Here is a 14164-nt window from a genome sequence, read left to right on the forward strand (position 1 = left end):
GAATTAGCCAGCTGTTCCCTTCCCAGAGCCAGAGCTGGGTTGTAAGAGCTCCTGAAGGTAAGGGTGCCCCCGACTGGGTCCCAGCACACCGCAGCAGTGCACGCTTCACTACCAGATTTATTAGGGGTTGTCCTCGTGTGCATTCCCTGCTATTGTACGTGTTGTGCTGTAGCGCGGCGATACTTCAAAGGAGCGAGAACAGCCAGGTAAAGTGGTCTAACTCCTAAAATCAGTAACATGGCGACTTACAGATGATTCACTTAATGTCACCATTGTCCATGCCGCGTGAACTCTAACCTCTCACCTTTGTCCCTTCCTCATGCAGCGTGGAGTGAAACCTAAAAAGGTGGTGCTTTTTTTTTTTTTTTTTTTTTTTTTTTTTTGGCAATTAATCTGCACGTTGCAGAATCTCCTGGCCGCATGACCTGCCCTCAAACGCATCCTGGCTCATTGTCACTCATTGCTGCAGTGCTCTCCATCATACCGTCGCATGTTTACCCATTGCATGCGTTCCCCTTCTCCAGCTCCCGGGCTGGGCCAGCTGACCTAAAGGACTGCCTCAGGGCATGCCATTGCTCTAGGGAAAGGGGCTCCGTTTCCAGCTGCCGTACCACCCAGGGGCCTGTGGGTTTTATAAAGCTAGTGCACTCTTTTTCTAAGGAGTTCTGAGAACTTTTTGGCCTTTCCTGGTTGCAGCTCAGTCCTGCTGTCCCCCGTAGCCCAGGCAGGAGTCACTATGTTATCTGTAAGATGTGCCCACTGTGTCTGTTTCTGGTCTGTATTACATGATTGACTATACAGCAATAAGCTTTAGAATCCAAAGACCCAACACAAGCATTGTCACCTCCATACCAAAGCTTTGGCTGGTACTTTAACCTTGGTTTCATGTTCACCTCCCTTCTCTTTCCATCCAGCTACTACAGCAGGTACACATTCTCCTAAGTCTATTTTTAAAGTGCCAGGAAAGACCTGATGTTTCATGCATCGGGGAAGGCATGGTCCCTGCCACCTCGACTTGACTGTCTTGAGGGGAAAACGCAGGGAGACCAAAATGGCTTGGAATAGCCAGGGGGATGGTGCTAGAGGGCATTGCGTGGTTTCTAATGCTGTGGAACAGTTTAGATGTGGGTTAATACTGGAAGATGAACTATAGCCTTAATTATGTGTACTAAGTAACCAGGCAGTAGGAAGAAAACAGGCAGGCTGCTCGTCTTGGAGATGAGTCTGAGTTTTGTGTGAACAATACTTGTGCAGTGACAATTTTCCCCAGTCTCTTTTGTCTGAAACATTGACTTTTCTCTCCAAAGAACCACTTCCCTTGCACCCGTGCCCTACCTTTTTTTTCTGGGTGAAATCTGGTGGGGAAAGGGGAGAAAAATAGTCCTTTTGATACAACTAACAACTAACTACGTATCTGTAGACTTCTGACTGGCCTGTCACCCAAGGAGACTGAAGCTATGCAAGTCTCAGCAGAGCATGCAAGTTTTGACACTGTCTGACTTGGGGGTACTATGGCTTTCCTAAGGAAATGCTGCAGTAAAAATGTGGCTGTCTGGAGACCATGGATGGTCACATGGACACGGTAAAAGAAAATGGAAATGAGTCAGTACCTGCTTGTTCCCGGAGGCACCGGCATCGAAGCTGCCACTTAGTGCTGGCTGCTGCAGACCTTTCACTTGAGGCCTTAAACCCTTCAGCCCTTGAGACGTGGTTCTGTGCAAACAGGTGTAGAACCACGTCTGTCCTCCAGCAGGAAGCGTGCAGGCAGGGAGCAGGTGGGTGCAAGGGAAGTGCGTTCTACCTGGAAGTTCATGCACGGGGGGAGACTGTAGCCGCTGCTCTCAGGAGGGTGGGGAAAGAGCCCTGGGACATCCACCCCCTCGTCCCGACCTCCTTGGTGACCTCTCCAGTCGGAAATCTGCATGAGACTAAGGCTTACTGCTCTGCATGTGCCCTGCCCCTTACTTGGCTGCTCTGCTAGCTCTGATCCCTGCTGTGTGCATGCGACTCTTACTCACCCTCCTCTAGTTTCCTTGGCTCGTATGCTCTATGTGACAAAGGCCTCCTGGCTCCAGGCGTGTTGGCTTCTGATCACTGTGAAGATCTCCACTGAGCCGGGCTGGTGGCAGGTTGTGGTGTGCGCAGGCCGTCCGCTCGGAGCGTTCGTTGTATAATCACTTTCAAAACGGGGGCCTCTCTAAGGCCAGAGATGCTGTGTCCCAGGTGGGATTCCTACCTGGCATTGCGATACCAAGCCTGGCATGGAAACAAGGATCAGACAGGTATGTCCTAGAGTTCTTCCTCCAAGTGCCTGGCCTGTGACAGCCCATTGGTAACATCCTAGCTTCACTTGCACCTACCAGCACTGTTTTTCAGAGCTGAAACCTTTCCCTGTGACCTTGGTGACAGTTCTTGTGGCTGGAAATCCTGGTCCTATGTGGCAAAATACTAAGTGTTCAAATAGAACTAAACACCGTTGGAAGGTAAATCCTCGTTAGTGAGATTAGGTAGCTCTCTGCAGCGCCTGTCTATATATAGACTCTAATCGGCCTAAGCTGTTTCCTACTGCTCTTTTTGGTGGCAGATGGTCACCATCATCTGAGATTGAGTTACTGCCCCCCTACCCTCCGCCCCTTTTCTTTGTCTATCAGCCCTCTTCTGTGCTCTGCCTGCCATCTGGTTCCCTGTCCTTCTGGGAGGAGGATGGACTAGGTAGTCACCTGCTTCCTATTTCTGCCTCTCGACCTCTGTAGTTGGCCACCACGTTAGCATCCACTGGAGGCAGGGGGAATCTTGTGGGCCCCTTCCCAAGCACCTCCTGTCCTTTCTGTTTTCTGGAGGGGCCACAGGACATCCCCAGGAATTTTGCTGACTCTGGTCCAAGGTCCTTTATGGGCCGGAGGCTGGGAGAAAAGGAAAGCCAGAAAGTTCTCAGCGATGGCCCTTGAGCTGTGCCATGAAACAAAGGCTTGTGGAGAGAAGCTGGTCACATTCCTCCCCAGTTCTATTGGCTGTGATTATCAATGCAAATTTATCCCACCCAAGATACCATTGGCAGAGCGTGGGCATCCGTGAGGGGGGTGGGGGCAGTGCACCCCACCTGCTGCATGTGCCCAGCTAAAGAGCTCTGAGCGCTCTTCTGGTCAACCAGCTCAGGACCAGGCTTCTGGCAGGACCCGAGTGCTGAAGCCACTCCTCATCCACGGTGAGCCTGCCTGGTGAGAGGAGCGGCAGGGCCCCGACACAAGGCAGGCACGCTTTTTCAGAGCATGAAGGTGGCCTACTGCTTGTAAGCATATGTCAGCAGATCCACTGCTGCTTCCTGTCTCCTCGGGTCGGTCTGCAGCAAGGGAAGCAAGGCCTTGGTAACGGACCATTTAGGCAGGGGAGAGGTCGCTAGCCTTTACGTCTGCGCAGTGTGGGGTAGGAGCAGATCAATGAAACAGTTGCAGTGGGTTCAGTGGGACTGCAGTAAATCCTTCCCCTTCTGGTTTAATGGTTTGCCTGGCCCTGCCCTAAATTGCTGTCTAAGGGCATGTGGTCGCTGTTTCCCTCAGGTTTTGGAGTAAAGCTGTAATTTGGAGTCCCTGCATTACAGCAGCTTTGCCTAGCCTACCACTTCCTGTGCAGCTGGCAGAGCTGGCCCCTGGTCCTGTGCTGTGCCAGCCCTCCATGGAACAGCTGCAGAGACTGGCGCCTGATGGGCTTACGCAAGTCCAGGCCCCTGGAGCTCTGGGCATCACCTGGCCTCATACATCCCGAGAAGGGGCATGGATTTCACTGTCCTGCACCTGTGGTCAGGGTGCCAGTCACCCCTGGACAGGGTTTTCTTGACTGCATGGTACAGTGGGGCAGGAGCTGCACCATGCCCCACTGAATTACTGGTGTTCAGAGCAGGGAGCTGGCTAACGGGAACCAGCCAGACGCCTCCATCGTGGTGGCCCCGTTGTGCTGCGTGTTGCCAGACGTGAAGCCCTGGGTCTGGGATGTGTGGGTCGGGATAAAGGAGGCCCAGTTTGGCCAAAGGCTTAGCAGACCTGCTGCACCTAGAGATAAGCATTGCCCTTGAAGGGGAGCACGTTCTGCACTGTGCAGTCAGACGACCGTCAGTCCGCACTGCTGGTTGTTCCTGGGCTGCTGTGGCTAGAAGAGTAGGATGAAGTTGAAACCAGGAGTGCTTGTTCCACTGGGTGCTGGAAGTATGAGGCCAGTTTTGGGAGGAAGGTTGGGATTCACCCAGTGCTTCATCCACTTGAAACATAAGCCAAGCAAGGAGAGTGACAACTTTTTATAAGGCACAAAACCAGCACATTCCCACTCTGCCCCAGCCTGTCTGCCACGTAGCACCGTGGTTTATAGCCCATCCACACTCTGATCTCTGCCGAAATTTATCGTTCTCTCTCTCATCTGGCAGGCAGTTACCAGCCTGGCATTCGGGGCTCTGGGACCACTTTATTCAGGGTTTTCTGTTGAACCCAAGCCTGGAAGGTTCCTGACCAGCGAGGCTGCTTTGTCTCGGGCATGCAGCTGCTCCTGTGTCGCCTCTCCCGCGTTGCATCTCTTGTTTCACTACTCACTGGTGTCCACTCCTAAGCTGCCCTTGGGCTTTGTGCACTAGACTGATGTCTCCATTGTTTGAGCAGATGGGCTCTTTCAGCGCAGGGAGGGGGCAGGTTGCCTGCCTGCTGAAGGACGGTTTTATCCCTTGAAGGAGACTGCACAAGCCCTCTCCTAAAGGGGAGGATAAGCCAGATTTCTCAGTAGATTTCCACTCCATGTCTGGGCTGTCTGCTCTCCGAGCCTACTTGCCAGAGGAGGGCAGAGCCAGTCCCAGGCACTTGGGAACTTCTCTCAGTCCTGCCTGGCACCGTGCACCAGTCAGCTGAGATGCACTGGCCAGCAGGCTCTCCTGTCTCTTGAGGACCCTCCGTGAGTTATGGCTGCGACCGCAGGAGAGCGGCTCTTCAGCCTTCGTCTGGATGCAGGCGGCTGTGCCTGTCGAGCTCTTCAAGAGCAGGAGTGGCAACACAAGCCAGCAGACCCTGTACTCAGTGTACGTGGGTGTGGGTGACAACAGAGGCCGTTCAGTGTGTTTCTGGCAGCACCATGTATTGGGTACCTGGAACGAAGGTTTTCCTGTCTTGTGAGCCCTTCCTGGCTTCGTATGGCTGTGAAATCTTACTTGTTTGCAAGCCTGTGTATCTTGCACCTCGTGTGCTTTTTAAGGACCATGAACCATTTCTTAAACAATTCCTGATTATTTTTTTCCTTTTAAAACTGGCGTTTTCTCTTCTGCTGCTTCCTGCCTTTAATCCTGTCAGTGCTGATGCATGTGATGGTGGAAGGTCAGCCCCCCAGGGACACGTGCCCAGCTTTGGACATGCCTGTATATCCGCACTGTGGGTTTCTATCATTTGCACCTGGGGTGGGGAAAAGCTCTGGCTCGTCGTTTCAGCAGCTGGCTCACCCACTCCCAGCATTTTTCCAACTCTTATGCGATTTTTTTGTATTCAGTTAAAAGTTTTGTGGGGGACAGCTTGTGCAGAGATGTCCACGAAGGGGCTTGCAGCAGAGAGCTCAAGGTCTGAGGGAACCTGAGAGTAGATCTACAGAAGTGTTGGGAGGCAGGTGGGTGAGATGACAAGGCAGAGCAGGGTCATCCTTCTTCAGTCCCAACGCACTGGTAGGAAGGGAGATATCTCTGTTGATCATCTTTTGCAGCGTGTACAGGAAGACTGTGCGCTCAGGGCTACCTCACTGAAGTGTGCACTGATAACGTGCATTTAGATTCTGCCACTCCTCCTAAACTGAACTGTCAACGGCACGTTTCCCATATCTACGCCTTAAGAAATTGCCGGCTGTTCTTGCCAGCAGTTCCGCTGTACTGACCGGAGTCCTGAAGTGCTGATGGCTTCCTGGGTTTTAACATCCTGCCCATTAAACCTGAAAATAAATAGATTCCTTTGCTGAGAGCTCTGAGCAGTTGGTGTCTGATTACAAGGAACCTTTACACGACCGTCAGGGGAGAGTCCTGTAGAGAAGGGATTTTTGTAAAGTTGGTATCACCTTACTCAACAGCTCTTCTCTGCATATCCAGTGTCAGGTCTGCTGACTGTGGGGCCAGAGATGAGCCCTGGTTCTTGCCCTGGCTAGCCCTGCAGAGTCAACAAAGCTAAGGAGCATGGAGCTGAATTCCGTTTTTGCTTGCACATCATCGACTGGATTTGTTCGTGGGCTCCCATGACTGGGCCAGTCAGCTGCCCTGATGCCAACCAGACTTGGGGGCTGATGGTTTGTGATCAGAAACAGCAGAGCAAATAGTCAAACCAGAACCGGGAATAGCCAGAGTGCTGGTGTGAGAATCGCTGGGAAGAGCAAATCGAAGCAACCGGCCAGACAGCCTCAAATCCCTGTGTAGGGCTTTCCAGTGGCAGATGCATTGCAACAGCGAAGTGCAGAGCTGAGGCAGACTTGCTGGCCGAAGAATCAATGACCCAGAGTAGAAGTGGAGACAAAGCATGGTGTGTGCGACCAGAGAGGGACAGAGGAGCCTTGAGACACTCTCCTATGACCCCAGCACAGGAGGGGGTGCAAGAGTGAGGCTTTGTGTGCCACAGACAATCAGCCAGAAGGCACAAAGCAATGAAGAAAAGCTCTGTCCCTGGAGGGAGCCAGCGTCATGCTGGGAGAGGCAACGGCAAAGGGGTACAGGGAAAGAAACCAAGTGGGAAAGCTCCATTGTGGGGGTTGTCTTGTCCCCGACATACCGAGAGACCCATCTTCCTGCCCAGGTCAGCAGCAGTTGTCTAGCTTATCCCGCCCTCAGCCTTCTTCCATTGAATTGTGTGTTACAACAGGAAGGCACCCAGTTTACCATTGACCTTAGCCTGTCGCTGTAGTGGAGCAGTTAGGACAAGAGTGTTTAATAGAATCACAGACAATGAGGGCTGGAAGGGACCTGAGGAGGTCACATCTAGTCCAGCCCCTGCGCAAAGCAGGACCAGCCCCAACTGCATCATCCCAGCCAGGCTTTGTCTAGCTGGGTCTTAAATACCTCCAATGATGGAGACTGCACCACCTCTCTGGGGAGCCTGTTCCAGTGCTTCACCTCCCTCCTCAGGAGAAAGGGTTTTTCCTAATATCCAACCTCAACTTTCCTTGCTGCAGCTTGAGCCCATTGCTCCTTGCTGTATCATCTGCCCCCACTGAGAACAGCCCAGCTCCATCCTCTTTAGACCCCCCTGCAGGGAGGTGAAGGCTGCTGTTCAATCCCCCTCAGTCTTCTCTTCTGCAGACTCAATCAGCCCACTTCCCTCAGCCTCTTCTCATAAGTCATGTCCCCCAGCCTCCCAACCATTTTCATTGCCCTTTGCTGGACTGTCTCCAATTGGTCCACACACTTTCTGTACTGGGGGGCCCACAACTGGAAACAGAACTCCAGATGTGGCCTCACATCTGTGTTTTTATGTGGTTTATGCTTGTTAAGCTGTCAGTGTTTAACACAAAGCTGAAGCTGGATTCGCAACCTTCGAGCAGCATTGTGGGGTTTCAGTTGACTCTGGAGAGTAGACCTGCCTCGTAGAGGTGAACTCCAGAGAACTGTGCACCACACGGGTAAAGCAGTGAACAGCTCCCTCCAGACACGCCTGCAGCAGTGACTGGCTCAGGCTGCCATTTGCTCTTGAATGGATGATTGTCAACAATCTGAGATGGAGAGAAACTTTCACGTGGGCTTCTATGGGAGAGAGCGCTTGCATGGCTAAGAGAGCTCGAAGCCTGCTTACGTAATTCCATGCATGTGTTTTCAAGCAGACGTGGCCAGTGGTCTGTGTGGGAAGAGGCATGTTTTGCACCTCCACAGTCTCAGAGGACCAGCAGTCTTCATTCCCCCTTTCTGAAGGACTGGTTAAGCAGGGCTTCTGCTGCTGGGGGAGAAGGACAGATCTCCCTGGCTCTGAAAGGTCTGGCCTTGGCCCCAGCCCTGGCCGCATGGTGGAGCGGAGGCCCCGAGTGTTGGAGGGAGAGGAGAGTCCCAGGTTCTGGACCCTGTCTGCACCTGCCACTCCATTGGCTACCGATGCGCTTTGCTGTCCTCCGTGGTCCTTGGATTGCCCAGCCATTCTCAAATAACGAGCATCCATCTTCCTTCTCTTGTGGCTGTTAGACTGCAGCTCCGGCCTGTGGCTCTGGGAGGGCCTTGCTTCCATGGATAATTCAGCATTCAGGGCTGCAACTGTCTGGGGCCCCCTCTGCTCACTCCAGCCTCAGTTCTTTTTTGCTCGGAGTGTTTGTCCACCCTTAGTGGTTTTGAACATAGGGACGGCTGGATTGAAGTCTTGATGCACTCCATGAGTTCTCAGAGGCACAGGTAACGAGATGCAGGTCAAATGCACCTTTTGCGCAAACTTGCCTTGCTTTTCTGTTGTGCCTTTCAGTAGCTGCAAACAAGAGAGATGCATCTCACCTCTGAGCAGTGGAAAAGCATCTCTTGTACCAGGGCTGGGATTGTGGCTGTGCTCTACAGATTGTGGCTTGTTGGCTTCTGTGGTTCAAGGATGATGGCTGAGGAGGTGGGGCTGGCCCAGTACGTGCGATGCAGCCGTGGAGGGGAAGCTTGCTGCTACAGGGAAGGGGCCCAGAAGCAAGGTGAGCTGTATCCAGGAAAGCTTGAGGGCCTCCCGTTTGGTGCTGAGAACCTGCATAGGAATCGGGTGGAGACATGTCAGGGGAGATAGACCGACTGAAGTCCCCATATTGTTTTGTTGCCTCATCTGCTCTGCAGTGAGGGTGGAAAAAACTTGCTTGTAAACCAGGACATGCTCCTCTGAATTCAGAAGGGCCGTGTCCCAGTCGTCCTCTGGGCTTTGGCAATGGTGACAACGTAAGGAGCTGAAGCCAGTGGCTGTTTCTGTCACGTTGGCCAGTGGATTCCCCAGAAATGGTCTGTTCTCCCTGCTTTTGCACTAAATGTGGTCTTGTGGCTTGACAGGCCTGTCAGCAGCCTGCTGGGAGCTAGGTGGTAGCATCTAAGTGGCACAAACTGCCCTGAACACAGTATGGCAATCTGGGGGCCACGGGCTAAGCATGCTGAGCAGCAGCTCTATCTGAGCACATGCCCCAGGCCCGTGGCTTTGGTAGGACCTGTCCTCATCACACATCGCTGCTAGGGGACGCTGTGCTTGAAGACATCAATGACCTGTAATGCTGGGGGGGTGCAATGGTTTGGAAAGTTAACAGGCAAAGCAGAGCCCCAGAGCATGATCTCATCTGTTGCTTGCTGCCAGGGGCACGTTTGTAACGTTCGGTGTTTAGCCGTAGCCAGTTTTGACTGCAGCCCTTTGGGAGAAGTCAGCAAGCTGCTCCTATGCTCTGGTCTGCTCCCAAGGCCGCATGTTACTTGATCTACCAGTAAGTAAAGCCCCAAGTCCCTGAGGGCACTGCCCAAGCCTTCATCAGCACAGTCCAGGGCTCTGAGCCTGCAGCTGTGCTCCCAGGGAAACGCGACAACCTCCACCGGCAGCTCTTCAGCCGTGAGGGGACAGACACTGGTGGGGGGCATCGTGCACCTGTATCTGTGAGACACGATTCTGCCACATTTCAGATTCTTCAGGACCTTGCTCTGTGCGTTTCCATCGGGGAGAGCAATGGACACAGCGAGGCCTGAACCTGGTCCACAGTGCTGAAGATGAAGGTTCAATTCAGGACCAGCACGGGGTGAGCTCGGCTTTCTCTGCCCTCTGTTGCTCCAGAGGAGGAAGGTTTGAGTTGGCAATTCAGAACTTGCCCTGGTAGCTGTCACCAGGATAGTGTTAGGGGTGAAAGCCTGTCTTGCTGTTAATAGGAGCAGTCTTCATCAGTCTATCCCCAGACGAGCCCAGGCCATGATAGGGGCCAGCGTGCAGGCTGTGCGGCTGATGCCCCTGCCATCACAAATCAGTTTTGCTCTTACTCTGCAACAGCATCCGGAATCTGCTTCTCGTTCTAGGCTATTGATCTGCTTTTGCAAGCAAAGCTCAGCGAAACACGATCGTGCTTTTAAACGACCCCAAGGACTCGAGGCCAGCCAGTTAACGTGATTAAAACAGGGCCGCCTGGAGTCGGTTTCAGCTTTCAGCCACATGTGCTACCTGCTTCCATCGTAAAGAGTCAGCCAAGATGACCCGAGCCTGGAGATGGTGGTTGCTGAAGTTAAGCACTTGGTAGGATTTTCAGAGGGAAAATATTTCAAGTTCTCTCTTTAGTGCTTGTGCATAAGACTGTCTGGCTGTAAAGAGTGTCTAGCAGGGCTGGGCAGCTGGTGGCCTGCAGGCCACGTGCATCTTACAAGGGATTAAGTTGTGGTCTTCGGGCTTCTGCTCAGCCCCAGCTCCCCCATTGCTCTGGCTGCTGAGAGTTGCAAGCTCCTCTCCCTCCTCCAGTTCCCACTTCCTTCCCCTGCTCTAAAGAGCAAGGCAGTGTGGTGCATGGCCCCAGGCGTAGAGGGCGAGTCTGGGAGCATGAGGGGCAGCAATGGGGCATCTACACAACCCACAGGGCCTGCAGCTCCCGCCCACTTGGAAGCTGGACAGCTCTGGGGTGTGGTGTGGTGAGAATATGACTGGCTGGGAGTCATTGCAGCGCGTGAATCCATTGCAACCGCCCCGAATCAGTGCAGGTAGGGGAGGGGGGCCAGGACTTCTAAAGCCATGTTTGTGCCGGGAGGGTGTTGGCACACTCACTCCAAGCTGCTGGCCCTCTCATGGCTCTTCCGTTGTGAAGCTTCTTCCTGAACTTACCAGGCCCCATTGTAAAGGCGGTTCATTCTTGCCCCTTGGCACCCATCAGGAGGCTGCTGCAGCATCCTTGCTACTTCACAGCCTAAGAAACCTCCCTAAATTCCAACCTAGCTTTATTCTAGGATATTTCCCCCCTTCTCCCTTTATTCTTGCATCAATCTATAGCGTCTATAGCTCTTTCCTCACTGGCTTTACGTTCTTCCCCCTCCTTGTCTATTTGTAGAGAGCAGGCAGAACCCCTCTTAGCCTCTGCACTTCTGTAGGCTAAAGAGGCCAGGCTGTTCCTTTCCCCTCTTGTGACAGGCTCTCAGTGCCCAGATCATCTTGTAGCCTTGACTTTTCATAGAATCATGGAAGCACTGGGCTGGAAGGGACCTTAGGTGATATAGCTCATCCCACCTGCCCTGAGGCCTCCAATTTTTTTTGAAGTTATCATAAAGTTACAGACAGCGAGGGTTGGAAGGGACCTCGGGGAGTCGCATCTAGTCCAACCCCCTGCTCCAAGCAGGACCAGCCCCAGCTACATCATCCCAGCCAGGGCTTTGTTGAACCGGTTCTTCAAAACCTCCAAGGATGGAGACTCCACCTCTCTGGGGAGCCTGTTCCAGTGCTTCACCACCCTCCCTGTGAGAGAGTTTTTCCTCATATCCAACCTCAATTTCCCTTGCTGCAGCTTGAACCCATTGCTCCTTGTCCTGTCACTTGCCCCCACTGAGAACAGCCCAGCTCCATCCTCTTTGCAGCCCCCTTTCAGGGAGGTGAAGGCTGCTATTCAATCCCCCTCAGTTTTTTCTTCTGCACACTAAATCAGCCCAGTTTCCCAGGTTAAAGGCATTATAACCTCCCAGCCTGCCACTGTTGGCTGGCGCTGTGTGGCTCACATTGGATATGATGTCTCGCTTCCAGCTAGTACCAGGGGTGTGTTGTGATGCTGGGTGGAACACATGGGTGCTGCGTGGATGGACGTTTTCATATCCGGGAACTCTTTGGAGTGGCATGGGGCTCTCTGAGACCTCATCAGTGTCTGACTGTGTGTTTTAAATGCATGAGTGGCACCTGAGGACAGCCTGCTGGGACAGGGTTTTCATTCTCAGCTGTCTGTCTTTTCCTCCTGTGCCCACCAACTCCTGTCTCCTTCCCTCCCCACCTTTGGTCTCTGGAAAGTTTGACAGTCACAGACTGCCCCATTTCCATGAGACTTGAATACTGCCAGAGGCAGTTTTAGGCAGTGTTAAGTACCTCTTGGGGTGCTCTTCACTTTAAAGCCTCCGGCCATTGCTCAGGCTGGTCCTGCACGCTAGTTCTGGAGCAGGACGCTTGCCTGGGACACGCTGGACACAGGGCACTTTGCACTAAGAAGGTACTGTGCTTTCTGACACTAGGCAAGTGAATGGCTCTGCCCCCAAGCAGCCAGATGCTGGGGATAGGAAGCCCCTGGAGCAACATGGCTCAGTGTCATCTCTGCTGGGGGGTGTCAGAAGGATCTTCCAACGTTTGCACTGAGTCAGGTCTAAGCTTCACAGCCAGAGCTGGCAGAGCTGCCTCTTGCGGTGACTATGCCATGTACAGGGACAGTCTCAGGTCTGAGCAACCCCTGTCATCGGGGCTCGTTGTGAGGCAGGTGCTGGGGGCAGATGGAGGGCCCACTTTCTTGTCAGTCCCTGGGCTTGGAAGAGTGTGTTGGGCTGTTAAAAGTAAAGTGCATCTGTTTCCAGACATAGTGCCAATAAAGGCCTGAGGGTTAAGACGTTCCTTCCTTGCTCCATAAAATATTAGAGTTAAAGCAGTGGCTTATGGTCTTTCTTGTAACAGGGAATTCCTTGCGAGTGCTCTCCCTGCTGTCCCAAATCCATGCCCACCCTCCTGCAGGCCACAGGTACCACCACCTTCCCCTCCGATCTCTGGTATCAGCTCCAGGTCTCTGCTGTCCCTGCCAGTGCTTTCTGCTCTGCTCTATGGACTGCTACCCAGACGCTTGTGCCATTGTGCTGCTGGCCAGATACCAACTTCCTACCTTCACGTGAGCTTGAATAGGGGGTGGAAATGCTGGGGTAGCCCTTTCACCCTCCTGGCATAGAGCCACCCATGCCTTTCATACCATAAGCTCCCCATATGTCTTGCACCAGCTTAGGCCAGGCTGGGTCTCTTGGAAGCTTCCAGCTGGCACTAGAGGTGTTTTTGGGGTGTGCAGTGATCATAGCTTGGTCCTTTCTCTAGACACTTGCAATAAAATCTTCACCTGAGTCTCCTGGGGACCTTGGTGTCCTGACCTGTTCTGCAGGATCAGTGAGGGTTTTGCTCATATGGGAGAGAGCTCCCCACAGATTTTAGACTAGGAATAAGAGAAGCCATAAGGGACCCTGTGGGTTCAATTTGAGGCTGAAGCTTTGACAGCGATTGTCCTCAGAACTGGCTGCTCCCCTGATGCATGGGGGAGCCAGTCGCACTGATCAGTAGGGGTCACCTGGGGTGGGAGGTGCCCTGAGCTGCTGCCAGGGTATTTTGGGCGTGCAGCTATTCACCTGAATAAACTTTAAAAAAACAAAAAAGAGAAGTCTCAGTGTTGGACTTCCCGTGTCCTGTGCTTGGTGAGTGAATCCGGGAGGCTGGCATCAGGGACTTGAATTGAGCGGGGGACTCCAAGCAGTGGAAGGTGAGGGGTGGCTCTGCGCGTGTCTAGGGTCCAGTGAATTTGCACAGCATCAGAAACCTGCCCCTCGGCCTGGCTCACCAGGCCACAGCAGAGCCCTGCGGCTGGCGTGTGGCTGGCAAGACCAGGCTGTATCAGCAGAAGAGGCTGGCAGTGATGCTGCGTGCATGCGTAGATGCTGCGCCAGGCCCATTCCTGCTGGAAGAGGGATGGTGAAGCCTCCTAATTAGCCAGAGAGACAGCTGAGCCTAAAGCGTTGCTAGGTTACAGAGGAGCACCTCTTTACCCCGCGCGTCCCCCCTCCTGCTGGAAAACGGCATCGGCTCAATCCCCGGTGCCGTGCCTGGATCCAAGAGCTGCCGAGGAACTTGGAGAGGGGAGGGCAAAATCCATAAGTGATGATGTAATGAGCCGTCGGGGCGGTGGTGGGAGAGGCCAGCGGAGAAAAGAAGTGCGGCCCGCGGCTCCGGCTGCTGGGAAGGACCCGGCCTCCACCGGCGCAGCAGAGCCGCTCTGATTAGCAGTGTCCATCACAGTCCGGGTTGCAGGAGGAGCGGTTGCTGGATTATCGCAGGCAGTGGATGGCAGATAACAAGGAAAAGCTGCAGCCATTTGCAAGTGCTCGCGGGCAGCCTGCGCTCCAGAGACTCTGTCTACAGAGAGCCGCGGTGTTGTGATTGAATGTGCTAACCGTCTCTTTCTCTGCCTCCCTGTTTTCTTTTCCTGTTTCTCTCTCCCT

General features: G+C 53.4%; 1 protein-coding gene across 12 annotated transcripts in view; it reads left to right on the forward strand.

The window, feature by feature from the left end:
• DCTN1 (dynactin subunit 1) overlaps positions 1 to 14164 on the forward strand; it is a 101629-nt gene that overhangs the window by 44337 nt on the left and 43128 nt on the right. For 9 of the 12 annotated variants that reach the window (XM_059721166.1, XM_059721161.1, XM_059721162.1 and 6 more), the window contains exon 5: positions 326 to 346. The exons of the other annotated variants lie outside the window; for them this stretch is intronic. In XM_059721166.1, the coding sequence (XP_059577149.1) occupies positions 326 to 346 (21 nt within the window). The remainder of the gene's footprint in view (positions 1 to 325; positions 347 to 14164) is intronic. 12 annotated transcript variants of the gene reach the window in all.

This window comes from Alligator mississippiensis, chromosome 2 (genome assembly GCF_030867095.1).
Source record: "Alligator mississippiensis isolate rAllMis1 chromosome 2, rAllMis1, whole genome shotgun sequence".
NCBI lineage: Eukaryota > Metazoa > Chordata > Crocodylia > Alligatoridae > Alligator > Alligator mississippiensis.